Source organism: Electrophorus electricus, chromosome 7 (assembly GCF_013358815.1).
Source record: "Electrophorus electricus isolate fEleEle1 chromosome 7, fEleEle1.pri, whole genome shotgun sequence".
Taxonomy (NCBI): domain Eukaryota; kingdom Metazoa; phylum Chordata; class Actinopteri; order Gymnotiformes; family Gymnotidae; genus Electrophorus; species Electrophorus electricus.
In genome coordinates this window covers 24089802-24117243 of record NC_049541.1, presented here as the reverse complement: position 1 = coordinate 24117243, position 27442 = coordinate 24089802, and the positions used below count along the sequence as shown (strand labels likewise).

The window sequence follows — 27442 nt, the reverse complement described above, 5'->3', positions numbered from 1 at the left end:
TTACATAATACAAACATGTTTGATATATTGGCATGATTCACACTTGTAATTGAGTCTAATTGGTAAAGTGATGTAACTTTGATACTGTAATTTCCCACCAATCACTATTGTGACCAAGAATAAAACTTCATCTCTTCCAAATCATTTTAAAGCCACTGAGTCTTCTAGCTTTTCATGAATCATAATTCATGAACTTGTACAGATGGAGGGAAAAAAAAATTGGGATTGAATGAATGGGTTAATGTAAAGAAGTCATGGAGGAAGAGACCTGTCTGTTCTTTCCTCCACCATCCTATTTGTGTTGGGGTCCTCTCCTCTTCTGCATGAGGTTCCTCATATGTATGGTATCAGCCCTACACAGGCCACTCTTGTTTGCAAATGCTGCACCACCTGTCTGATGGTGCTGTTCAAGTGACATTAATGAGACACCTGACTAATCTATGGAGCACTAAGCATCCTCCAGCCACTCTCCACTTGGAATGCAGCCAGTGGAACCAACATAGAAGATGCCCTGATTCAGGCATCCATTGCTACATCCTAGATCATGCTAATCACACAGAATCTATAAAATGTAGGTCAGGGTATACCAGATATTTGCTTTTAATTTAACTGTTGGATATTCATAAATTAAAAAAACAAAAACAGATGCAAACACTTAACATATCTAAATTTAAGACTGTGTAAATTCTGCTCACAAGGTAATGGCTCAATTAGTTAGGACTTTGGGTTGCTTATTGGAGGTATTATGGCGTTTGGAGACAACGTCTAGGGGGTGCTAAAGTAGGGGAATTCAAAGAAAGGTTTATGAAGAAATTTGTTTCCATAATTGTGATGGAACATTCAGATTTCAGATTGAATAAACATTCAGGTTTATTTACACTAACATTGATCCAGTGCTGTGCAGTAAGATGAGGGCCAGTACATCAGATCAATTTGGAGGAAACTGATCTGAGATTTTTTTTAGCAGACTTGCACCTTCTCTGCTGGGGCGCAAGAGGTTTATATGCACAGGTAAACTGGAGGAAACAAGACAGGTGAATTCAATAAAGGGTGCAGATTCACAAGGTTGGAGAAAACAACTAAAACAAACCACATGGTGCTCATCTCCATGGGAACTGTGACACAACAGGGTGAATCCATGACAAAACCCTGGATTAGCACACAGCCAAAGTGTAACAAACAAATGACAGAAAAAACAGGGTCATAAACAAATGCAGAAATGGGGGCAGGAGCAGGAATAAGACCTGAGAAGGGAACAGAAGGAAGGAGCACAGACCAGTGGGTCAGGTGGGTCATGAGGCATAGTGGTAACATAGCTCTGATGTGATCTGGGTGCAGCAGTGCCCTCATGCAAGCTGAGTGTGCCAGCATTGGAGACAGACAGCAGGAGGCAGGGCAACATCTTCCATGATGGAGCTGGGAGCTAGGGTGGCATTTTCCATGATAGAGACAGGAGTCAGGGTTATGTCTTTCACACCAGAGACAGGAGCCAGGGTGGTGTCTTCTTCACCAGAGACAAGAGGCCAGTCAAGGGAGGCCAAAACCATGGACTGCAGGGCAGAGGCATCAAGGACTGTGGGCAGCAGGGTCAGAGGGGAAGCCTCTGGAGAAGTGAAGGCTGGCAAAATGGTTGCTGGGACGTCACAGGACGTGGCTGCAGGTGGGTGCAGACAAACCGCTGGGGAAAGGCTTTGGCGAATTGCTTGAGGTGCAGTGTTGAGAACAAATGCCAAATCAGGAGGAAGTCTCATTGATTAGTTAGCTCACCTCAACTGACTGCATCCTTTTTGTGGGTCCATTCTTGTGTTACAGAATGAAGGTAAGGCAACAGTGGGCAGTGGTAGCTCAGTGGTTAAGGTACTTGACTTGTAATTGGAGGGTTACTGGTTCAAGCCCACTGCCAAGTTGCTCAACTTGTATTTAGTCATAATTGTCAGTTGCTTTGGATAAAAGTGTCAGTTAAATACAACAGGCACAAATCAAAGTGGAGGAAGACCAAAGCAGGACAAATTCAACACTTTCGACCTTATTGAGAGATACAGTATACCAAAATAAGGAATAGACAACCAAGGCAGGAGTAGAAGATGATTAACTAGAGGTTGGGGACCATGCTCAGTACCATGGGAACCTTGATGCTAGAGGGGAATCTGTGAGAGAATTCTGGAGAATAGGGTGCTAGTATTAGTTCAGTTAAAACTTGAAAATCCTCTAAAATACCTTAATTATGGACTCAAAATTTAATATATAACCACTGTGTCTGTGGTGCACATGCATAGTGTCTTAAATGAAAAATATTCTCAGGTTTGCTCTGAGCAAGCTTAGGGTGGTCGCCATTCATAACAATTCACATTCACTCACTAGAATAGTTGTCCTCGGTCCTGTTACTGAAGATCTACCTCCAGTATGGTCACGGTGCGGTTCGCGGACTTTCTCATGAAACGCCCTTTGCCGTAAGTCTTCATTTTACTTTGATATAGCCCGCCCCTTTCTCATAAAATGTTCTTAGTCCAGTTTCTCTCTCATTGCCATGAACCGCCCTTTCCCGGTGAGGTGTATCGGTTATACCCTGGCGCGTCACTTTCTCGGTGCTGAAGGGTACTACTTTCTTTCAAGCACTTTTAAATAATACTTTTTTTTTCAACTTTGTAACAATAATAACATTACTGTGTTTCTGAACAATTGGAGTTATCGCTACATGATATTGTACTACACCTAATGTAAACAATTAGTCTAACATGTTTTGACTCCGGTATTGAACGATAGACGCTATATTCACGTTTTAACTATTATTAAAAGTTTGGTAAACTGAAGTGATCACTAACTGAAATATATTAAACACTAACCAACTTAAAACATATATACACACGAATTTTCAATGTATCTTTAATTCAATATGCCTTAGTGTAAATAACGCATTTTATAAACTTTGAATCCTGGCTATTATCAAAGTCAGCCTTATCATGGTTATGGTCAAATAGTGTAAAATGACAAGCGCAGTTAAATTTATCAATATCAATTTCTCAAAGGCTTACGAGAAACTTTAAACTGTAACTGAAGTTAGAATATTCAAGATGTTTCAATACATAGCAAGCGTAGTTAATTCTCTCGTGATTGTCAAGTCAGACATTACATACGCATACATACACACATTCTGATAATATTTTAATAAGCATGACACTTGAAGAGACAGAAAAATCAGTAAAAACGCGCCTGTGCCTTGAATATCCTCATTTGTAGGCGCCTCACCTTTATCTAAAAGCTATTTGTGTACAAAAGCTGGGGATAGGGGAATATAGGAACGCAGTGATTAGAGCGTAATGGACGATGCATTATAATGGGATTACGGCAAAGGGGCGTCATGGCAAAAGTCCGTGTGCCGCAGATGCATATCGATCTACTACCCTGCAGAGTTTTGTTCGAACCCTAATTCACCGCACCTGCTCCATATAGTGGTTATCTTCAAAAGGCTGATGAACTGAATTAGATTTGAATCATTGTTGCCTGAGATGAAACCTGATGGAATCTCCAGGAGATGGGGTGGTGACCACTGCTTTAGAGATGCAAACTTCGACAGATACCAATATCATTCACACTGATTCCTGTATGGGACGCAAACAAGCGCTCTCTAGTTGATCTGATGCTAATGCTTTCCTTAGTGATGTACAGCCCAATCCAATTAGGCTTCGACTTCGCTTGGTGATGCAGCTAGCGGCGCTAACATTTCTGCTTGGTCGATGTTGTCTGTGTGGTTCTGCAGATAAGCTCACGGTGCGCTATATTTGGCATTTCTTTCACGTTTGCCTGTATAAAATCACAATGGCTATACCAATCGACTGAATTTAGTTTCTTTGCATTATGCACACGTGTTTAACAGTGGGATTGTGCCTTTTCGGAAATGAAGAACGACGATGCTTTTCAAAAGGGTGGCACCTTCTTCTACTAGTCCAATGGATGTAGAATTACGCTGGTAATTTTTCTTTATCCCTGTGAACAGGTATGGAAAAAAAGTGGTCAACTGAGTAACGTGACATTTTGTTGTAGTCAGTAAATTTTTTTTTGTCTTTGGAACTGATGTCTTCCTGAATTTTATCTGTTTAATAGCTCTAAATCTCCTTGGATTTATCTCCTTAGCTCAAAGTTTGCTTGATATAGGAGTGAGTTGTTCTTGTTTTGGAATTTTAGACCGGTTGTAAACTTGACGCGGCAGTGGAGGGGTTTGTTACGTGAAGCATAGGGCTGTGCTGGTTGGAGAAATAGTTTGATCTTTTCTGCTAAAAACTTTACATTGTCTACCAAGACCGAAAAGTTATTTCCTCTTCTGTGTTACACTCAAGGCATTACATTGCTTAGGATGGATTGTATAGCCTGCTACATGATTCAGTTTTAAAGATTGCGTTATGGTATGCTTAAGAACAACTTTGGTTATTTGCGTGTTTTTTTTTCGCGGGGGTGTCATAGGCTGCCAGAGGATTTAGTCTTTAGCATCGGGAGATTTTTGCCTCATATCTATCACTGCATCTATCACTAGAACAGCTTAATAAAATAAAAGGGCATTCCAGCCTAAGCTTGTGGGAGGATAAAGAAAAGCTACTGATGTATTGGATGTGGCAGGTATTAACCCTGCGCAAACTGCACGCGATACAAAGGGGTGACAGCCTTGTGTAGTTATTCCCAATCCGACGCAGTACCGCTCCATTAGTAAATGTTGGCCTAAATAGTTTCCTCTCTGGTTGGAAGTTTTAAATAGCCAGACTGTTACGAAGTCTTTTAAGGAGCAGGAAATAGAACCCTTTATATAGTCCTGCAAGGATTTGTGATCAAGGCATTCTTTACTCAATCGCATTATAGTTTTCTTGGCGAAAGCAGCCTATAGCCAGGTGGACTTAACATGTTAGAAACTGCGTGCTGGAATCTTTTTTAACAGCACGTTACTCCAGAGTGTAAATGTTAATAAATTCGTTCGGTTCCACTTTTTTTTGGGGGGGGGGGGGAGGCATTTAGAATTACATAGAAGGCTTGCGTAATCTTTAACCTGTTGCTAACCTTGTTAAGACTTACCTGGTGGCACAGGTATCTGCTGAGCTAGTCAAGAAAAAAGTCGTCTCTGAATTTACAAAGCAACTTGTGTGTATTTATTACACAGAGATTTGAATAGATGATTTTCTATAATTCCTATTTGTTCTCAACTTGTTGCAGGTATGGAGGGGCTGGACTGAACTGGACTCACAGCATTTAGTCTTACTGTTGGACCTTTCTGTCATTAGGGGTCCTACTTGTTGACATTTTGACTAGAGGAACTCTCAACTGAGTGGCCATCATGGCTGAGAGACTGACCTTTGGGGCTCAGAAAGTGGCCCAACCCCAGGGCTCCCTTCCACCTGAACCCATCGACATCATCCGGATCAAGGCTCGATCCAGGCGAGTCCGGATCAACGTGGGTGGGCTGATCCATGAGGTCCTCTGGCGGACCCTGGACCGTCTTCCCCGCACACGTCTCGGCAAGCTCCGTGACTGCAACACCCACGACACCTTGACGGAGATTTGTGACGACTACAGCCTCAACGAGAATGAGTACTTCTTCGACAGACACCCTGGTGCATTCTCCTCCATCCTGAACTTTTACCGGACAGGCAAACTACACATGATGGAGGAGATGTGTGCACTCTCCTTTGGCCAGGAGCTTGACTACTGGGGCATCAACGAGATCTACCTGGAGTCATGTTGCCAGGCACGCTACCACCAGAAGAAGGAGCAGATGAATGAGGAGTTGCGGAGAGAGGCTGAGACCCTGAAGGAGAAGGAGGGTGAGGAGGTGGACACAGGCTGCTGTCCGGACAAGAGGAAGAAACTGTGGGACCTGCTGGAGAAGCCCAGCTCCTCTGTGGCTGCCAAGGTATGTCAAACAGCTGGCCCAAAAACCAGCCCACATATTGACCCAACAAAGCCTAAACTCAGGGTCCGAAAGCTGAACCCATTCCCATAACCAAACATGCGATCCAACGCCTTGCCTAAATATGTCCTAGACACACAGCCTAAATCCACCTCCGGATGTCCCAAATTCATGACCTGATCACACACATAATGCAAACATATGGTCCAAATACACATATAGCCCAAAACTGGTATGGAGATGGCACAGTAAACAGAAAATTTACCTTTATGGAATCCTACAGTGGAACTCTGATTCCAATTCACACCTTGCAAAATTAAACTAGAATCAAATGAATAATGGGAGAGATATTTCAGCACAGCTGTGCAACAACATAATGCTACTAATCAGAAAATGACCAAGAAACAACACACTGAGATTCAAAAGCACTTTAAGGAGCACAGGGCTGGAATGCAAGGTCAGAATTTTGTTAGCTGTCATTTCTAGCCAAAAACACGAGGTGAAAAAATCTAATTCCTTTTTATTCATTTTTAATTTTTCATTCATTTTTAATAAACCTACTTACCATTTCATTTTATAGATTAGAGGAAATATGTCCTTAATATTAAGATCTGCAGATTTAAAAATGTACACTACATTCAGAAATCACACCATGAATGCAGTGCACTTTTCTCTGAATTTTGTTTTGCCAGATAAGGCCTCTCAACAACAAAGTCAAGTACCGTGTTTTGACTGCACACAGCTCAGAATGTCTGCGCATTTGTATGGGAGATTTAAGGTCTTGGCATATCAGTCAAATTCTTATGAATTGGCACAGCTCTCAGAGAACCACGTGAATATTCATGAACTCTCATTCTTTTGTTATGCCAAGAGGTTTGATGCATATACTGTTGCTTTGGAGAGATGGTGCTGAGATTTATGAGCATTCTTCACATATTTTCTGGTTGTGATTATGATAAATTGTGATACACTTAGTGTGTTTATACTTACAGTGTAGACACAGTATAAGTCAGATTTAATTTTTTTTATTTAAAGTGGTTTAGACTGGCAATACATTTCCTGAAGTGGATACCATAAGTTGTAGTCTGACTTTCCTTTATTTTTCTGGTTATTCAAGACTACTAAACTCATGCATACTAATTTGTCCAGCTTTGAGGGTGTCATTTTTGAGTCAAACATGTCTCATCTTTTATTACAACTGATTCTCACAGTCTTATTGCTTCATGTAGCAAACTGCATTTATTTTGGTAATAGACAATCTGAGATCTATCCTTAGTATTGTGCTATGCCAAATGACCTTGTGAATATTTAATATCACACCCACACAATCTTCGCATAATTTAAGATTAACAAAAGATCAGTTCACAAATGGCTCTTTTTACATGTTTCCTTTAAATCACCGAGAAGAGGTGCACACTGTGTAAGCCCTTGGTTCCCAGAGTGGTCCTGGCCCAACACAGTCCCACGCTGTGTGTGGTCATAGAAACAGGGCAGTGAATCTCACTGTTGTGGCTGTAGCAGTTGGCCAAACCAGAGGGCCTGAGAAGATGGTGTTTACTAATACAGTGCTCGAATGTGCTGAGAGATGGTAACAGAGACCTGATGTGTTTCTGTGGCAGAGTGGAGGCCTGGCCTGTGCACAAAGCCTGATCCCAGAGGTACCCATCTTCCCAGAATACAGTCATGGAAAGAAGTCAAATGGGCCATTAGTAATCAGCTTTACTGTACATTTATCCTTTGTTCCCCGACTTGGCCCCCACTTTACAGTTGTAGATCCTTTCTGTAACCTTTATAAAAGAGAGATTTAAGAAATTTTCATAGAAAACTGAAGTGTTTTTTTGTATTCAACTGTTGCTAATGATAAACAAATTAACAAATTGATGATCATCATCATCAAGCGGCATTACTTTAAATTTGTCAGCGTAATATCACAAAATAATTTCTTGAAGCAAAAAAAAGGTAAATGATGAGTTAAGTGCTGATAATCATCCTTTATGTCTTGACACTGTAGTACAACTCTTATCTCTTAACTCTTAAAATCAACAATCATAAATAACAAGACTTAAATAATAGATGAGTTCTTCTCAATGTCAAGACATGAAGGATGGTTATCAGCACTCGGCTCATTAGCATTTACCTTTTTTTTTTTTTTTCTTTTGAAGAACTTGTATTGTGATATTATATTGGTAAATTGAAAGTAGTAATATCACAATATAATCAGTGTAATTTCTTTGAAAAAAAACCCAAAAGGTAAAAGTTAATGAGCTGAGTGCTGATAACTGTGTCTTTCATTTTTTGACATTGCGGTAGAACTCATCTATTATTCAGAGTCTGGTTCTTTCTGATTGTTGATTTTAAGTGTCCAGATATACCAGAAAACTTCACAGTGAGGGTCATAGGATATGAAACTGCACATTTTGTTCCAAAAAAACCCCCTCATGAACCCTCATGAGAGTAGCAGAAAGAGAGCGCGTGAGATAAAAGAACGAACAGATGGCAATATCCAAACCCCACCATTTCCTCCATTAGTTGGCTCGCTACACTTCATGTGTGACACCATAAACTGCACACGGCTCTCCTGCACCCGTGTGGTTAAGCAGATTTGTCATGAGCATGAACGAATAGTGTTGGCAGGTTTGCGTTTATCCAGGGTGACAGTTTTACCTTTGCATTATTGGCAGAGATGAAGGTCCTAATTCACACCACAGAGGATGAAGGTTGAGTTGTTACCCCAGTGATTTGCTGGCAGTCAGTCATATATGTGAGTCAGCCCCTGTTCTGTGCAGGCTTCTCCTGCACTGTCTCAGGTCTGACAGAATATGGGAATTCAGTCTTTGAACTACATGCTGCCATGTTGGTGCTAGGGTGTCTCAGTGAATCAGTGCTGTGTTGTAATAACACCTGTGTTCTAGAGTAAAGGCAAGCAGTTCATAGCTCACAAGAGATAACCTTACATGGACCCTTAAAGATGACTTAATGTGGAACTAAGAACAATATCTAGCATGTTCTTCCCCAGGGCTAATCAGCTTTTCATTCTGGATGTATTGTAAATGGGATGTTCGGTTAGAGATCTTTATTGTGAATTCATTCAAATCTACTGGGTACAGATCTTTGCTAAGAATCCCTAGAGGGTCTAATTTTTTGTGTGCACCTATATTTGCACAGTGGCATGAGGAAACAGGCTGTGTTTCATAACTTGGATAATGACTTCATAGTGATGAATATCTACGGAATTCTTGAAATAGCAAAGCTATGTAGTTATGATATGTGAAAGTTCATAGGTCAGTCATTTCCATTATTTTGACTGACTGTAAACTCTTGTTTGCCATGTCTTTCCCTGTGGTAGGAAAGGTCTATCCCATGACTGCACCTGACTGAGATGAGCTCTGTTCACGCGGTACCCAGTGAAAAGATAGCCACTTAATCCCCTTTGTTCCCTAGTGCGCTCAATCAAACAGAGCGCCATGAAGGGCTCTGTCTCGCCTGGTTTAGCACTGCAGTGTGCCATCTGGTCACATGGGCCGCAGAGCTATTAGCAGAGGTGGGTTCCCACCCCTAAGGAAGAGTGCTTCAGTTTCTCATCTGCAACCAGCGTGCATTTCTCTTCATATGCAAAGGGATTCATGTGGGGCTGAAGTTGTTCATTTGCCAGTGCAGATTGCTGAGTGTTAAAAATCTTATGCACTTTTTTTCATGTCTTTAACCATTTTAACACTTAGTATTTATCATCTATGGGGTCTGATATGATGTCTGAGGAGAACTGACATATTAACAACCTGATAAAGATGTGAGGTTCTAACCTTGTCCTTTGATACCTAATATATTGATCAAGTGCTTCAGTCTATTTTAGCCTGTCTCTTCCTTCTTGACATTCTCCTTGCCCCATGTATAATAAGGGATCTAGTGAAGTATATACTCTCAAAAGGGGATAGTGCTATATCCCCCTCATCACATGATCAGGCAAGGTGACTTAAAAGATCTTTCCAGTCTCAACTTCAATAGATGTAACAAACTGGTCTTTAACAGTATGCGATTAAAAAAATATATTGTGCCACAACATGGTCAGAACATTGTGGTGTCATTCACAGTAAATAATGTACTGTGATGCATCTGCCTAATATGTTACACTTTAGAAAAGTCAGGCATATAAAATCCTAATAAATGAAGCATAATGAGCCGGTCAGAACACTAGCATCATTTTCAGTAATGTGTACTGAAGCAAAGTCATCAAATTGCCAAGTTGTTCACAATGCTCAGGGAATTATATGGGCTAGCATGTATTCTTTGTGGTGAGGCATGGTATGTTGGATGGCTCTACACTGATTTAGCATCGGATGTATACTTGTGGCTTTGATTATTATGCTGAGGTTTAAATTGTGTTTAGAGCAAACATTCTTGAAAAGCCAAAATTCTTTTCACATTTTGCTTGACATCCATTTATCACTGTGGCACCAGTATTTATAAGAGAGGCTGGAGAAGATCAAGCACCTTAAATTCAATATATAAATCAAATTACAAGGAAAGGCTGAATTAATGCTAGGGGAGTAAGCAGTGTATTTAATCAGGATCATGATGTGAACCAAAAGACAGACAAACACACACACACAGACAGATTTAATTATTTATTTTTTGCCTTTTTGACCTTCTCTTGTGCATCTGCTGTCTTTCACCAACATTGGATGATCATGGATGTTGATTATATATAAGGCCTAAAGTGGGGTGTTAATCACATTAGTTACATGGGTTTCAGCGTTCTCACCTTAGCTAGTGAACAGAGAAGGATGAGGTTAAAGGATTGAGGATTTGATTTCTTTGTCCATTTTAAGCAAACATCACAGCTCCTGAATTACTTCACATGAAGTGCTCAAGACTGCCACTGTTCTTAATAAGTGGCTAAGGCATGTATAATAGATCAGTTTTATACTGAGCATCAGTTGCTTGACATTCTTGTCATTCTGCTGGAAATGGAGGAATGTGTTTGAGCTGATGTGCACCCTGTAGAATTGGTGAGCCATACAGACACAGACAGCTGTACCACAGTGGATATATAGCTGGTAAACACAATAGCCTGGAACAATAGTCATCATGATCCGTTTTGCGGGATGGCTGTCATCAATATGTCTCGTCTTAGTCCTTAAAGCAAACAGTTGTCCCATCCATCTATTCAGCAGCTTGCACCTCTTTTTCCAGGGATCTCACTCATGACCTACTCATTCCAAAAAGCCAGTTTTGGTTCCTTTCCTGGCCACGACTCAGAGCCACAGGGGTCAAATGATCTTGAGGGTATAGTGAGATCTTATTTACAAGAATGAAACATCAATCCACTACTCTCGCATGCTTCTTCCTGCATACCATTCCATCGTCTTTCCTCACCCACCTTATGCTTCCGGGGTCACCAAAAACAAGAGTCCAGCCTGCTCATGCTCTGAATAATCAAGTGGACTAGCAACAAGGAGAAAGCCGAGTAGGTAATATAGGACAGTGCTAGCAAGTGCTGTGCTGAAATACATAAGTAATGCTAGTGAACACTTGTACTGAGTGTTCAGAATTGATGAGGCATTTTTCATCCACTGCCTGGATGAAAAGCCATTTTCCAGCTAAAAAAATGTGCAATTCTTCATCCAGCAATGATGTTTTACATCTAATTACAAAATGTTGAGGAGCCTTTCTCCTCAGTAACACAACTTTTCTCCTTAGGATGAAAGAGTTTAGTTGGACAACATCATAAAGACTTACTGATGGACTTTAACACAGATATGCTTTTTGTAAGTCAGTCAGCAATTGCGTTTGCATTCATCTGTTTTTGCACTGAGAATTCAGGTGACTGCACATCCTTTGCCTTTTCTCTGCACTCCAGAGTCATTTGCACAATGCCTCTCAGCTCTTTGTTCGACTAGTAGACCAAAAGGGGTGATGTTTAGTCTGAGTAATAAACAAACAAAGTTGCACCATCTTTGGCATGTGAGGCAGAGTGCTGCTTAATGGCAATGGTCATAATGCCAGGAGCCAAGATGCAGCAGTAAGTACCCGTTTTAAGGGAAATCTGATAGGCTTCTTGTAGAGATGTTGTTTTTTTTTTTTAATTTATTTTTATTTATTTATTTATTTTTTCTCTTCCTGGGGTTCGTGGCTGCATTTGAGTGACTGATCAGCAGTTGTTTCACTGTGTCACCCACATGAAAAGGACAACTGCAGAGCTGCAGTGCTTCATCAGACCAAAATTCTTTTTGGTTATGATTATTGCATGGAACCTGTGTGGATGCTATCAAGAGCCGTTCTACTTATACATGTTGCAGTGTTTAAATGTGCTGTTAAAAAAATATTTTTCACATAATATCTGGATAAGTCATACTAGAAATGTTAACTATAGGTAAAAGACTGTTATTTAATAATTCTTGCAGTACTTTTATACACCACAGGCATATGCCTTCCTAGTCTTTTCTTGTCATTTTTACAACACTGTAGTGAAATCTCTGTGTCTTATGACCTGCCCATAGTACCCTGGCATTTAATATATGAAAATTACCAAGACCATATCATGAAACCCATCTGTACAATTACTCTCTTGATGTCTGAAAACCATTACATCCATTCATCTTATACACTGTTCCCACCTGCCTTTCCTTTAGCATATTATATTAAAATCTAGACATTTGTCATGTCTTAACACTCAATACAAAAGGTCCGTCCTTCACAATCACTAAACCGAAGGTCAAATCTTTCAAGTTCTTGCTCAGATTAACATTCAGATTTATGATAGGATGGAATGACTTCCATTCCGTAAAGATAGGATCCCCATCCTCTTGTAAGTGACCTGCTCATATTCATATGAATAGCATATATTTAGAGAGCGCTCGCTCTCGCTCTCTCTCTCTCTAATATATATATCTCAAAACACCAGTGAAGTGCTCAATGTTCCAAATGTTTGCTTCAAAATTCTTCTGATGATCTAGGACAGTGGAAGCAGTTTCTTACAAAAAACCTGAACAGGTTGTATATAAAATCTCTGGCTAAACCTTCTAGTGGGTAATCTTTCCCCCCCCCCCCCCCCCCCTTCACACTTGGGCCTTCTAACAAAGGCCTGAAGGTGTGGTGAAGTGTCATTGCAATATTTCCAGCTTAGGGGTCACAGCCCCAAGTGCCCCTATCATATACATGTATATATTTAAAATTGTAGAATATCTCTATATCTCTCATTAAAGTACACTGCAGTTCCCTGGAATCTTTTGGACAGACACAAAGATAGTCAGCATATTCTTCTGAAACATTAAAACATTGAGGCTAGTAGCTCCCAAATACTCTGTACTTTCCTGCATTTCCTGTAAATGAATCCACTTGGTTGAACTCATGAACTGGTTATTTTATGACTTTGTGAGCTAAGTCACTTGAGTTCAATCAACAAATGTTCAGAGCGCAGGGTCTGTAGAACTGGCCTAAGTCTTTAAGTTTACAGATGACTGAGCTGCTTGCATAAAACATCTCCAGGAAGATCATTCAGTGGAACACCTTTTTTAGAGCTCAGTAAACTTTCAGTGGGCGTCTCATTGGGGCAAAATGGAAAACTTACAGTTAAAGTGTTACAGAGAACTTTGGCATTTGGAAATGCCAAAGACAAATAGTCATGCCAAAAGGCTTCAAAGTCACAGGTGCAATCAAAGTCTGTGCAGTGCTGCTCTGTCAGAGAGGACCTGAACTGGAAGCACAAACAAAAGCAAGGGACACACCAAGTCTTTCTGCATAGACTTAACATCTCATCAATATTTTGTCAGCATCGTTTAGATATGAATTGATTTGAATTATAACTGTTTGCATATATATTCCAACCTGTGTGCAGACTTGTTCTTGTTTCATCAGCTTGATAACCGTGACCTTGATGCATAGCATTATTTATATTTTATAAGGAAATGACTGTTTCTTCTGCTTTCTGAGGCCTGCAGTGTCCAAATTGGTCTACTGCAGTTATATACACTGTCATGAACAAACACAGCCTCTATGGAACAGCACCATGCAATGGTTTGCTCGCATGACAGTTTCAATATATGATGGTAAGCCTTTATCTAAAAAAACAAGAGCTGGCTGGATGTGATTGATTGTCTTCAAAGAAAGCTGCCTGTTGCGTAAAGCCTGAGCATGCCCTTCTCTGCCTGGTGCTTCCACTGTTTTTTAGGGTTTTGTGTGTTGAATCCCCAGAAAAAATGCCTTTTTGTTAGCTGTGCATTCTGTTCTGTTGTGCTTTTGGCCTTGGCCTGCAGTAGCACAGCTCAGCCTTCGTACAATCTGGCTGGGACCAGATCAGGCCCGGAACGCCCAGCTCTCTAATGATGCTCATGCTGGAGCAAAGCTGTGTGTTATTAGCATGACATGACACCAAAAGTGCATACTATTACCTCCACCTACCCCTGCCCACTCAGGCTCGATGCCCCTGCCACAGTTGGGAGCCATGCTGGTGGCATACAGGACGAAGCCCTGGTGTCTTTATCCCCTAAACACAGCCTCAATGCAATACCAAAAGTGATTTCTGCTCCTGGGGAGATGCACGCCACAGCAGCCCGGCCTTTTCAATGCAAGGCCAGATCCCAGTGATTGTGCTTAAAAATAGACAAAGGCCATTGGACAGGCTGAATAGCACCCTGCACACTGTGTTTACAGGAGAACAGACTGCCTACCCCAGGCTAGTGCCTCGGGGTGGGGTGGGGGGGGTTTCGTGTGGAAGTAGCAGGGTGAGGACTTGTCTGTAAATCACAGGGAGTCATCAGGACCACATTTATTGACTAATCACTGTAATCAACCCCCCCCCCCCACACACACACACACACACTCTGCTTCCTGCCTCCCCCGCACATGCAAAACACCCTTGTGAACAGATCAGAAGATAGCAGTGCAACCTCGTCAGGGTACAGATTGGAAATATGCTTGGTTAATGCTATGTTTGTGTTCACCTATGGTTAACTCTTTTCTATAATTAGCAAAGTGTAACAGACAGAATGTCACTTACTCAGCAGAAGTCCCTTGACCGGTTGCCAGGTCTGTTCAAATAAACTCTCCTTACAAAAAAACCTGAATCAAACAGATCCTGTGTCAACCTTCCATAAATACCCCCAATATTGACCAAGATGTTCTTGGGTTTCCAGGCACAATTTCCCCTTCCTCTGCAGGCAGAAATGATGAAAGTGTTTTCCAGAAATAATTTAACCTTCATTCTCCCTGAGTTAGTGTCCGGTCTTCCAGAAACCTGCTGGATTTCAGGCTTCTCTGTACATATCATTACTCTTAATGTGTCCTTTTATCTGGAGGTAATAACACTGACTACACTGCATTAGTGCTCCCACTGTTTTCTAGAGAGTACTTTAACATTGGTTGTTATATTGAAACATGGTACCGTAATATGATTTTAGAGCAGTGTCACATGCTTGGTAAATAAGAAACATAAAATCATCAAAACACACAAATATGTACACAATATGCACAAAACACACAAATATTTTACTTACATTGCATTTCATAATGCAGAAAAAAGACTAATGTTTTTTTAGAGAATAGATGAAATAAGAACCATTTAATCTTGGCAAAAAGAGAAACACGAAATTTAGGCCTAAGTAACTAAAGACACTGTGGTGGGGAGGGTGTTGGTGGCAGTAGTAATGGAATCTGTCTGTATCAGAGGTATTCAAGTCACAGTCCTCAGAGATGAGAAAGTGGACAACCAGTTGTATTAATCTTGTAATCAACTACAAGGAACTATAAAATATGGAACCAGATTTGGATTTGAGTCTCTGCTGTAGATGGTACATGGAGCTGTCCATGGTGCTGGACCCACACTCACGCCTACATCATCTCTGATCGTGGTTTAACTACTAGGCACATCTTTATCATGCTCTGCCACTTTGCTTTCCACAAAACCACACCTGCGCACCTAAATAAATAATTTTCACTTTTCACTTTGCAGGACCTTAATTAAGTTCATAAATTAACACAGCAGGCATTGGAGCCTATTGAAGAAAACAAATTCATTCTGGCACAGGAGCCAGATGTTTCAAGGGCATAAATCCCTTCAGAGGTCATACACAACTCAGGCTTGGACTGCTGAAATCTTGCCTGGTCTCCCCCCACCCCCCACCACTCTTCCTTGTCTCCCGACTGCTTCTCACCAAACACAAGGTGTCATTGTGTTCTTATTTGCACACATGCGCTGAGGTGGAACACTGGCTGACACTGCAGGAGATGGTATGTGGGAAATGTATCTCTTAGAGGTCAGGAAACAGGCAAGCCTCTTTTCCTTCCCTTTTTGTTGTTCTTTGTACACCCACGTCCTCCCAAATTCACTCTATCGATGTTCTTGTGTTTAAAAATGCCGAAGATTGAAGAGAGCATAGAACATGCAATTTATTTACTTTAATGTAGTTAATAACTACAATAATACTTTATATGTAACTTGCAGCTAAGAATGAACAAAGAAAAATGCAGAACTATTAAATTAGTATTCCTGGAAGCTATGTTTAATGACCCAATTGCTGCAGGGCAGAACAGGATGCACAGACGTCTCTTGACGTATTCAGACATTTATTAAACAAGACAAAACACAGACAAACAATAAATGCAATGTGGCATGCCTGTAGAGACAGTGGGTGCTAACAGAAACAAACACTGTGGTACGGCCTTCTGCCCACATGCTGCAAGCTGCCCAGGGACAGGCCCTCATGGAGGTGCCGCCCTTGAGGCAGTCCTCCTCCTGGGCTTTGGGTTGACCAGCCACATGTATGCTACCCACACCTGCAAGAGAGGGAAGAGAGATGGTTGAGACAACAAGCCACCCAGCCGGGCCCACTTAGACCACCCACATAGTGGTCCCATTGGAGCCAGTCTGCTCTCCAAAGGCCCAACCTGGGAGCACTAGGCCCTCACCCAAAAAATTCCAGGGTTGGTTCCCCTTCTTGCTGGGTGTGGGCTGTGACCTCCTTTTCCAGTGTGGCTGCGAGCTATAGTCAAGGTCCTCTCTGCAACATCCAGGGATCCAGGCACCAGCTTTGGGTGACCGAAACAGGGAGCCCTCTAGACTAGTGGTGGCTAGGGGAATACCAACTAGTACATGAGTAGTGTGCTTCTTCTTGGCACACGCCTGCTCGTTGCTGTCTGGAAGACTCAACCTGGAGCACCTCAAACTTGGCCTACAAACACAAGAGTTTAAATACATACACAGTTGATGTGCACAACAAGGTGCAGGTGTTGTACAACAAGGGGGGTGTGGTTACAAACAAGAGGGCAAGTCACAATGAACAGTCAACAGATGACACCCACTTCACGTGGACCTGGGATTCTGCTGGAACAGAGGAGAAGGGACTTGGAAGGCAGACCTAAAATAACAAAATCCTCGCTACCTGTTACAGGCAAGTCTAAGATTGTTCAGAGAGGGGGAATAGGCAAAACTCAAGGGGTAAAATGAAAGGAGTAACTGAATCCTTTGGGATCAAACTTGCTAATTAGATTGTTGAAGAATTTTCCTAGAGTCATTCCCCAGAGTCATCAATGGAGCCAGTATGCAGCTCTCAGCCCCGATGCTATGAGGTCCTGGTTGACAACAACTGGCTATGGTCAGGTTTCCAGCTAAAATAAAACCAGCACTGGACTAGGCAATCTTGGATGTCGGATCCATAGCATGTACAAATACCTCCAGGTCTTGGAGAAGCACTGGATTTCTGTTTGCACTTGTGGTGGCCAGCCCAAACCCACCACCTGATGTCTGGTTCCTTCCTCTCCGTCTCATCCTCTTGGGGTTTGAGAAGGTTTGCCTCACCGTCACCATAGGGTAGGTGTAGCATTCCGTCACATCCCGCTCCACAAGCTGGAGGTAGCTGAACACTCAATAACTGTGGCTGGTACATGGCCTCAGGGTCCAACTTATAAAGGAGATCCTTCAAGTCAATGTCCTCATTAATCTTGAAATCTCAAAGGACAAAAACAAAACCAAACAGGAGAGACTGAACAGAAAGCCAAACAAATGGTAGAAGGGAACACAACAGTATAATTCTGTTCAACACAAAGCTTCACTAAGAGATTGATGGGGATGTCACAAACTGTGAGCATGTTAACCAGGGTAGAGACAAGTGGACTAGGTAGGATGGGTAGAGACAGGACTGACACATGCTGAAAGTAAACAAATGGCATAAGCCAAGCTGGAAAAGTAATACATAACTTCTAATGTAAATTCTAAAATAACGTAAATACTAAAAAAAACCCTCACATACCCATAGTACAATATTAAATGGACATTAATCAATCTAATGGATTCAGGCACAAAAGTTACCCTTCGTTAGACCATCCAACCCCAAGGGCAACAATAATGATGAGCATGAGGCAACATCTCAAATACTGAGTGCAGGACATTGGAGGGATCACTCATTTAAATGTGCTCACTCTCTTTACAGCCTTTACATTGATGTATGCATCTATTGTAAGAGGTTGCAACTAAAATCATCTGAGTTTTTGAGAGACTCATTACTAAACATGAAAGATCACACCACTCCATAAATTCCTGCAAGAAGGGACCATGATCTTGACAAACACCAGATAGCAGTGACAAGGAAATGGTAGCATCAGCAAGTTTTATAGTATGGTAGTTTTCATGGACATTCCTGCAGTCTTCTTTATACAAGATGAATAACAAAGGCAACAACACAGTAGATGTATGAGAGATTTGAAAAGCTTTCATTTATGCAGTTTTTGTGATCTCATGGTCAAAAAGTCAATTATCTAGATAATTACATATTAATATAATCTAAAATTATGTTTAGGTTTTTAGCCCATAAAGAGGGCTGTAGTGTATTAAATGTGGATGAAAAATCTTCAAATAAAATTCTCTTGTTTTAGGTCCCTCAAGGTCTCTATGCATGAATCTAACAAAAATAGTTCAGCATCATCTACACCACTACCAGGGTGCTATGCAAACTAAAGAGGATCTAACTGATCCTGATTAACTTTAAGAAAATGTGACTTAAAGTCTTCTCAAATGATTTCATTACCAAGGATGGTCAAAAATAATTTAAGCCCTTAGAATAGGATTTCTTGGGAACTGGAACAACTATAAAATATTTCAGTAGAAACAAGAGGCTTTAACATAATGGGCTTGTAAGCATTAAATACAGTACCATAGCACATATCCAAAATGCATGTTGGACACATGACGTTGACCAACATTTTTGAAGCTTTGATAATTCACAAAATGGAACTTGAACAAAAGTTTGTTAACAATATGATCAGAGAATGTCCTTGCTCACTCCACAGCAGAATGGCGGTGTACTGGGAGGAAAATATCATACAAAACAATTGAGAGCTCAGCAGAGTGAACCAAAACCAAGAACACAACTTTCAGATGTCTTCAGAAGGGTTGTAACAGTGGGTATTATCAACTGAACAGTTATGGTAGTTAGATTGTGGGCCCATCCTCAGCACTCCCCAAGTGGTACCAACACATCATTACATCATTATGTTGCTCATAGCATAACTGAAGCACCGGTGACATTGATGCATATGTATTTATATGGAGAAGGGGTGTCAACAGTGGTGTGTCTGATGAAGTTGTACCAACCTTGTGCCAACAACCACACTGTTGATGATAAATTAGTGTTAAGAATGCTCTGCCAACCAAACAATATGTGGCCAAAAACTGATCAATGATGAATGGGGATTGAGGGTGACTGATGAATTATGCATGCCAGCTGATGGGTATTTGTATGCTTATAAAATATACCTAAAGATAGGTGCGCCTAATAAAGTACATAGTGAGGAAGGTTACAAGGTAGCTGTTTCTAATAAAGCTGCTGGTGATGGTGTAACTATTCTGTTGCACTTTTTGTTCCCAAGTGGTAACTGCACTATATACATGATTTTTATTAATTATAGAAGGAGAGGCAAGCTCAGGATTGAATACCACTGCTTTTCATGGGAGCGATCAAGGGAGATGAGGCTACATTCTTATCCTGTCCCTAATAACATCATCACAATGGGACACGTTCCGCTCACTGTAGGTAAAGCAAATCACTGAGTTGTGTCTTTTTGTATGTCCTCTGTGCTTCCTTAAATGCACATGACATTGGCCTAGTGCCAAAAACCTCACCATGTCATGACTACTGCTCTTGTAATGATGCTCGTACAAATCCATAGGGAGAGTTCGATATCCTTTTCACTTTCTACCTCTAGCCTCCCTCTCAGAAATAGGCTTTCACAAGGACTGCTAAATAAAGTAATGAAATGATCAGAACATCAACAATAACATCAACAAGATCAGAGATTTCCTGACAAAGCCAGATCTTGAGAAACTCATCCATGCTTTTATCTCTAGAAGGCTTTACTGTAATGGTCTCCTAACGGGACTCCCAAAAAGACAAAGAGTTTCTAGAGTTCTCACTAGGAGCAAAAGAAAATAACATATCACCCCCATTGTTAAGACCTTTCACTGGCTACCAATATACTACAGAGATGGCTTTAAAGTATTATTACTGGTCTATAAATTGATTCATGGTGTAGGATCAGGGCGTCTATCTGATATGCTGCAGCATTATGAGCTGGGCAGAATTCTCAGATCTTTAGGAACTAGTCAGTCCTGCCCAAGGTAAAAACTAAGCACAGAGAGGCAGTGTTCAGCTATTATGCTGTTTTTAAATAGAACGAAGATATTAGAAGAGCCCTGACACTAGATGTTTTTAAACCAAAACTAAAAGCCTCCTTATTTGGACAAGCTTTGGGCTCAGGATAAACACTTGAGCCTTTTAAGCATTATAATGTATTTTTATTTCTTTTAATTTTAAATTTATTTTTTTATATGTTTAATTAAATGTGATGCACTTTATATTCTTTGTATTTTTATGAATCATATTAATTTTAATTCAGGTTTTATGTCTTTAATCTTTATTTCTTTAAATAATTTAATCCATTTTAACTTTGTTTTAATAAATTGTAACATTTTATTTTTTGGCAAAGACCTTCCCAATGTGATAGATCTTGATGTACTAAGGTTTATTATTCTTCTATATCTGATGTGAAGCCCTTTGAATTATCACTGTATGAAAAGTGCTATACACTTTTGTATACACTATACACTTTGTATGAAAAGTGCTATACAAATATAGCACTTTTAGCACTTTTGATTTGTCCTGCCTTGCCTAGAGGTGAGCAGAATAGCCTAAAACCATACTCAAGAAAATGTATTGTTACTTCACTGACAGAACGACTAAAATATAAAGGAAAGTAGTCTACCAAAAATTACTTACTAAGAAGTTGCTAAGATGTTACCTATAAAAATGCTGTCAACAACCTTGTATAAACAACTCCTAAGTAAAGTTTGTTAGGCATTGTTTTTCTCTTGTAGGGATACTTTTGGTCTACAAATAGAAAGTGACCAGAGGACAGGGCAGTCTGCCTGCTGTCACCAACAGAATATAAAGTTAGCCACAAGAAAATTAAACTGTAACTAAATGTCGATGACAAATGCATACGAGTAAAAAGGTAACTTTCTTTTTTCTTTTTTTCTTTTCTTTTCTTTTTTTTTTTATTACTTGCATGTAACTGGCAGCAACAGTCACAGCAACGTGGGAATTTGTCCACTTTTCATGTCATCCACCTTAAGATGATTAAAGAACAAAAGCTGTCCCCCCCAAAAAAGTTCATTAATTTAGGCTATGTAGAATTCTTAATATATAATTTTGTTTGTTTATGACTATAAGGATTAGTGCAAATTTTTAGAAATTGTTCTTTATAATTCTCCAAAAAGTAAGGCTACTTAAGCCGTCCCTTTGACCTGAGCGTCTGTCACCATGGAGGTTACAGGCAGATATTTTAACCCCATTTCTGCAAACACCAGTTGACCTTAATTTGTTATTGTTGCTCAATTAGACTACATAGTCCTACATTGTGGGGACAGTTCCTGCATCATGTGATAGCTGTCACAGCCTATTCAAAGACCAGAGCTTATCTTTTGTCTACATCACATAATCTATTTGATGACCAACTCTTATCCTTGGTCTACATCACAGTGTCACACAAGTCTTTTTAACATACTTGATGCAATTTGGATTTCAGTTCACCCGATCCAATTTAATTTCTTTTTATTGTCCAATTCTGAATTACTTTTTAACTTGGTAACTTCTGTAAATGTTAAGTACCAAACAACAACAACAAATGTAATGCAACTATATAACTTGTGAACTAGCCAATGTTGGGAGGGTTACTTTAAAAATGTATTACAGATTATTGATTACCCATTTAAACGTCTACCTGTAATGTAATCCAAAGTTTTACTATACTAAGGTAAATAAACTGATCATGTTACTTTTGAATTTTCAATACTGATTGAAAAACACACTTGGTGATAGGAGATCATAGATTCGTCTATGTTAAAATTGTGCCAAAGATAGAACTCCCATTAGAAAATGCATAGAACTTGGGTATATTGAAAAATGGATCCAGATTCATCACTTCCACCATATTACAACTAGAGTGTAAGCAGGAGTTGATCCTTTAATGATGTTTGTGGGACTGTTACAAGTATTACTACTACTACTACTACTACCCACCCCTGGAACTAGCAAAGCTTTTTAGTGTAAATTATACAAACATATACACGAACTACTCAGTTGCATGACTGTCTTTACATTACATATTTATATACTTACAGACTGTAGCCTATCTGCTGTCATGGACAGACAACCCTGGTGAACACTGATCAGTTTCTGACCACAACACCACTGCTGAAGTGCTCTTATTTGAGCAACACTCCATTCTCAACATACAAGTGATATTGACATGAGAAGGGATATATCAGTGGGTGATGTGCTGGTATGAGTGTATCAGACACAGCAGCTTTGTTGATTTGAGAACACCCAAAATATCCAGCTAACATCCAGCCTGTGGTCAGAAACTGATCATTATGGTGAACTGGAGGATATCTCACCAAATTGTGATTGAATTTCTAATAAATAAATATTTATAATAAACAAATACAGTGGCGACAATAATGAAGAATTCGTGAATGACAGACAATCGTTTGAGGGTGTGGTCAAGGGACCCTTGTTTTGCATGTCTTTGCACATCCGTTCCCAATGACTATCCAAGAGATATGTGGGTTTCTTAGAGGCTTTCCTTAAATAGCTGACTGGGTGCCATAACTGGTAAGGATTTCATGCTGCACAGGATTTGATGCTTTGTGACCCCTGGGCTGGGTCTTGAAATTAGCCTGCTCCAAAACCAATGAGGTTGAATAAAGAGACCTTGTCTTCATATAATACTAACGTGTAATAATAGTCAACTTTGAAGACTTTTGTTTTGCCTTCTGCTTCAGAGCTATGGGAGCTATGAAGAACACAATGTGAGCTGCGCTCACATTGTGTTCTTCCTGGGCGGATGTTTCAGGATAATTGTTATAATAGGATTTAGTTGCTATTTATAGTGAGTGTACAGACAGGTTAGAAGTGGTTACTCATTTTTTCCACCCCACAAGAAGAATCAGCATAAGGTTCTAAGTGAAGACCTTGTGTATGAATAATCAGAAACAAAGTCATTTAATGAGATCTTACAGGCCTTACAGAATTAAACTGAAACCTGATTGGAGATGTAGGCTTACGCGCTATGAGTGCTCTTCCATTCACAAGTGCCTCTGAGCCATGCACGTGTCCTAACAATGACGAGGTGTCCGTTTTTCCACTGACTGAATAATAATCCATAAATATATGACCTAGGTAGGGTAATTAGAACATTATTTCTTTAATGCACACTCATACATAGCCAAGAGCATCTTACTTTTTAATCAATTTTTAGCTTTACTAAATTTTCATATTTGAAGATACTGGTAGTGTTGGTTTGTGTATAACATTTGAATGCTTGGAGAGGATTTTTTTTCCCCCCCTCAGACGGGAGGAAGTCGACTGTGTCCCTGCCAGTTTCTAGATCATCATGACTGTGTTCGTCAGCTGTTGTTTCTCTGTGTTTGTAGTGTGTGCATGAGAATTAAGAAATCAGAACACAGTTTTATAGTCTATGACAAACTACATATTTTAAAATGCAGTATATGCATGTATCTACATCAGCTCACCCCGTCTGTGCGGAGAAAAATGGAAAATGACTACAGATGAGGGGCTACCTGGGTGCCTGGCACACAGAGATTTAGTATTAGGTTTAATAGTATCATGAACTTTGTAGCATGCCATTAAACAGATGAAATATACCTCATAATATTACTGAGTGTGGGGTTTTTTTCCTCTTCAGAATGGGATGCAGAGTAAGATGGATAGGTGATAACACTATCACCATTAAGGCCTATGCAAAGTAGTAGGAGCAGTGATAAATGTAGTGGTCGATAAATTTATGGAAAAATCTCTGAAAACTGGAAGGAGCATAGCGGTTCCAGTTACTGGCCTCCAGTGATCTACAATATGTGACTATACTGACCACTGGGCTGATTTCAAAATCCCTTCTGCATTGTATGTGGCTTAATAATGCCTTTAAAATATAATTTTCCAGGGTCCATTAGATTTAAACCGTTTTAGTGTGATTAATCATCCACCTCATACTCCTCACACAGATGGAGTTTACAGAGCACATTTACTTTTTATGGAACTTGAAATATTCCCAAATTTAAGATTCAACTCTAATTAATGGCCAAAAATTAAAGTGATTCCTCACCTCAGTGTTGTGTATGCTCTAAGACCATGGTTAGTAAAGCAGTACTTTATGCCATAGGGCTTACATGCTTAATAGGAAGCTAATGGGTTGTGCTAGCATGACATGCTTTGCATAACGCTGTCTGGCCCCTGGTAGCTTTGAATGTTCAGTAGTGGCTTTTGCATTTTAAGGTGAAGCATATATTGGAAGTAAAAGCATAGTGCCTTCCACCATAATTTTGCAAATGATTGAATAACACAGTGATGTAATGGTGTAAAATGTAATGGTAAAATAGAATGGTAAATCAGTTTCATCTGGAATATCTTCTCTGATTACCCAAACTTGGAAAACCTTAAGGGGCATCCATTCCATAGACATAGACAAAGTGACTAATCAATAAGTGCGTGGCAGTGCCTATTGCTATAGATATATCTCTCCGATGAGATGTGTACATAATCAATAAGGACACGCACAGTGTAATTCTAATAGAGATAAGGGAATGCTGGTGGCATCATCTCTCAGATGGCTTTGAATTGTACAAAGTCAATTTATTTTATTTTATTTTTTACATTTGCATATTCCAACACATCTGAAATATATATGAAATATTTTGCTTCCACAATTATGAAGGACATGTATCCAAATCATCCTGCTTATATGGTTACCTTTTTATGTATATGTGAGTTTGCATATTCATATATATGTATAATCACAGCCTGTAATTCCTTATGCTGTTATAAAATGTGTCTAAAACTTAGATGCACCTACCCTACACACATGGTAGCTTTTAAGCATTTAATCTCATTTGTACCTTGTGTTATGTGTTTAACAATGCAGGTGTGAGAAATCTAATTTTATACTATTAACATTATTGAACTTCTGTCCTTCTTTTTCTTTTTTAGATTCTGGCCATAATATCCATCCTGTTCATCATTCTGTCCACCATTGCCCTATCGCTGAACACCTTACCTGACTTACAAGTCATCGATGAGTTTGGACAGTCAAATGACAATCCCAACCTTGCGCATGTAGAAGCTGTTTGTATAGCCTGGTTCACAATGGAGTATCTTCTGCGGTTTCTGTCTTCTCCCAATAAGTGGAAGTTCTTCAAAGGTCCCTTAAATGTCATTGACCTATTGGCCATACTCCCCTTCTATGTCACTATATTCCTAACAGAGTCCAATAAGAGTGTGCTCCAGTTCCAAAATGTACGAAGGGTTGTCCAGATATTCCGGATCATGAGAATACTCAGGATTCTAAAATTGGCCAGACACTCCACAGGTCTTCAGTCCTTGGGCTTTACTCTCAGGAGGAGCTACAATGAACTGGGCCTGCTCATACTCTTCTTAGCCATGGGAATCATGATCTTCTCCAGTTTGGTGTTTTTCGCTGAGAAAGATGAAATTGAAACAAAATTCACCAGCATTCCAGCATCATTTTGGTGGGCCACAATTACAATGACGACAGTGGGTTATGGTGACATCTACCCCCAAACCCTTCTTGGTAAAATAGTCGGCGGACTTTGCTGTATTGCCGGTGTTCTGGTGATTGCCTTGCCCATCCCTATCATTGTCAATAACTTCTCTGAGTTCTATAAAGAGCAAAAGAGGCAGGAGAAAGCCATCAAACGCAGAGAAGCACTTGAGAGGGCCAGGAGGAATGGTAGTATAGTATCAATGAACCTGAAGGATTCTTTTTCTCGCAACATGGAGCACATGGACATTGTGATAGATAAGAGCCAAGAGAAAAGCTCTGATAACAACCTTTTCCCAAGTAGATGGGCCTATCAAAAGAGTACAGACTCTGCTACCAAATCCTGTGATTCAAAATATCAGGAAGTGGTCCAGCTGGGATCTCCAGAGCGAGTAATCAAGCCAGCCTCGAGTCCTCAGCGGCTGAATGTAAAATCCCTGGAACAGACGTACAACCAGATGACAACTCCTGCCTCTGGAATATCTGGTGCCTTGGCACCAAAAGAGGTCAGAAGGATGGCCCGGGAGGAAAGGCTAGAGATGAAGGTGGTTCAGTCTGAGCCAGTGCAGAGGGACCGTCTTATCACTGATATGAAGAGTCTGTCGAGTGTCGACAGCTTCATGAGCTGCTCCACAGACATCATTGAAGTGGAGAAAACTGCTCTGCTTCCTAATGTGACGGGGACCCACTCAAGACACCCTCGTGCCCCACCTCCTCTAGACCTCAGCCAGATCACCTCCCTGGACATACGGGGATGTGACAAGGCAAAGCAGCCTGCCAACATCATGGAAGGTCTCTATGAATTCATTCAGTGCAAGCCAGAGAGCAGCACCCTGTCCCATGGGGAGGAGAACAAAAGCTTCGACATGAGTGGCGAAAACATGAGCTCTCCAAGGGGAAACATTCCAGCTGAGACGGGGCTCAAGGACGCTTTTACAGAATCTGGAGAAGAAGACTGTCCCAGGCTGCAACTAATCATGACCGACGACACAGTGACACTGACCCCACGTCTCCTGCACCCCCTCAAGTCCCCAGGGAGAGGTTTCAAAGGGGAGGCAGCTTTAGGCTCTCCAAGTCCTGGTCCTTCCTCCTGTAACAGCCAGAAGAGAAAGAATCATGTTGATAAGCCAACGCTCTCTCCTGCTTCACCCAAACCTGTGCTAAATAGGTCCCCTGGCACAACTGGTTCCAGTGACATGGAGGAAGAAGCTACTGAAGGCAGTCAAAGTGGACAGATGGTTGTCAATCATCTCCTCTCACCGGATTTTCTCAAATCCTCAGGGGATGGGAACCTTTCACCGCCATGTGACACCACCATGTAATGCTTACAAAGGCAGGCACATGCATAGATACACCCAGACTGACCTAGAGATACAGGGACTGGAAAAGGCACGTTAATGCTCTGGTATAATGTACAGGGTGTTCTTTAGC

At 40.6% G+C, this 27442-nt stretch overlaps 1 protein-coding gene across 1 annotated transcript; it reads left to right on the top strand.

The window, feature by feature from the left end:
• Positions 1 to 3910: 3910 nt before the first annotated feature.
• On the top strand, positions 3911 to 27442 carry kcnb2 (potassium voltage-gated channel, Shab-related subfamily, member 2). Its single transcript, XM_027011052.2, has 3 exons — positions 3911 to 3994; positions 5197 to 5893; positions 25441 to 27442. The coding sequence occupies exons 2-3, from the start codon at positions 5318 to 5320 to the stop codon at positions 27331 to 27333; spliced, it is 2469 nt and encodes an 822-aa protein (XP_026866853.2). The 5' UTR covers positions 3911 to 3994; positions 5197 to 5317; the 3' UTR covers positions 27334 to 27442.

Excerpts from the sequence above, each read along its gene's own strand:
- kcnb2 (XM_027011052.2), top strand. The coding sequence starts at position 5,318 with ATGGCTGAGAGACTGACCTTTGGGGCTCAGAAAGTGGCCCAACCCCAG. Across the intron at positions 5,894-25,440 it reads GCTCCTCTGTGGCTGCCAAG|ATTCTGGCCATAATATCCAT; the intron begins GTATGTCAAACA and ends TTTCTTTTTTAG.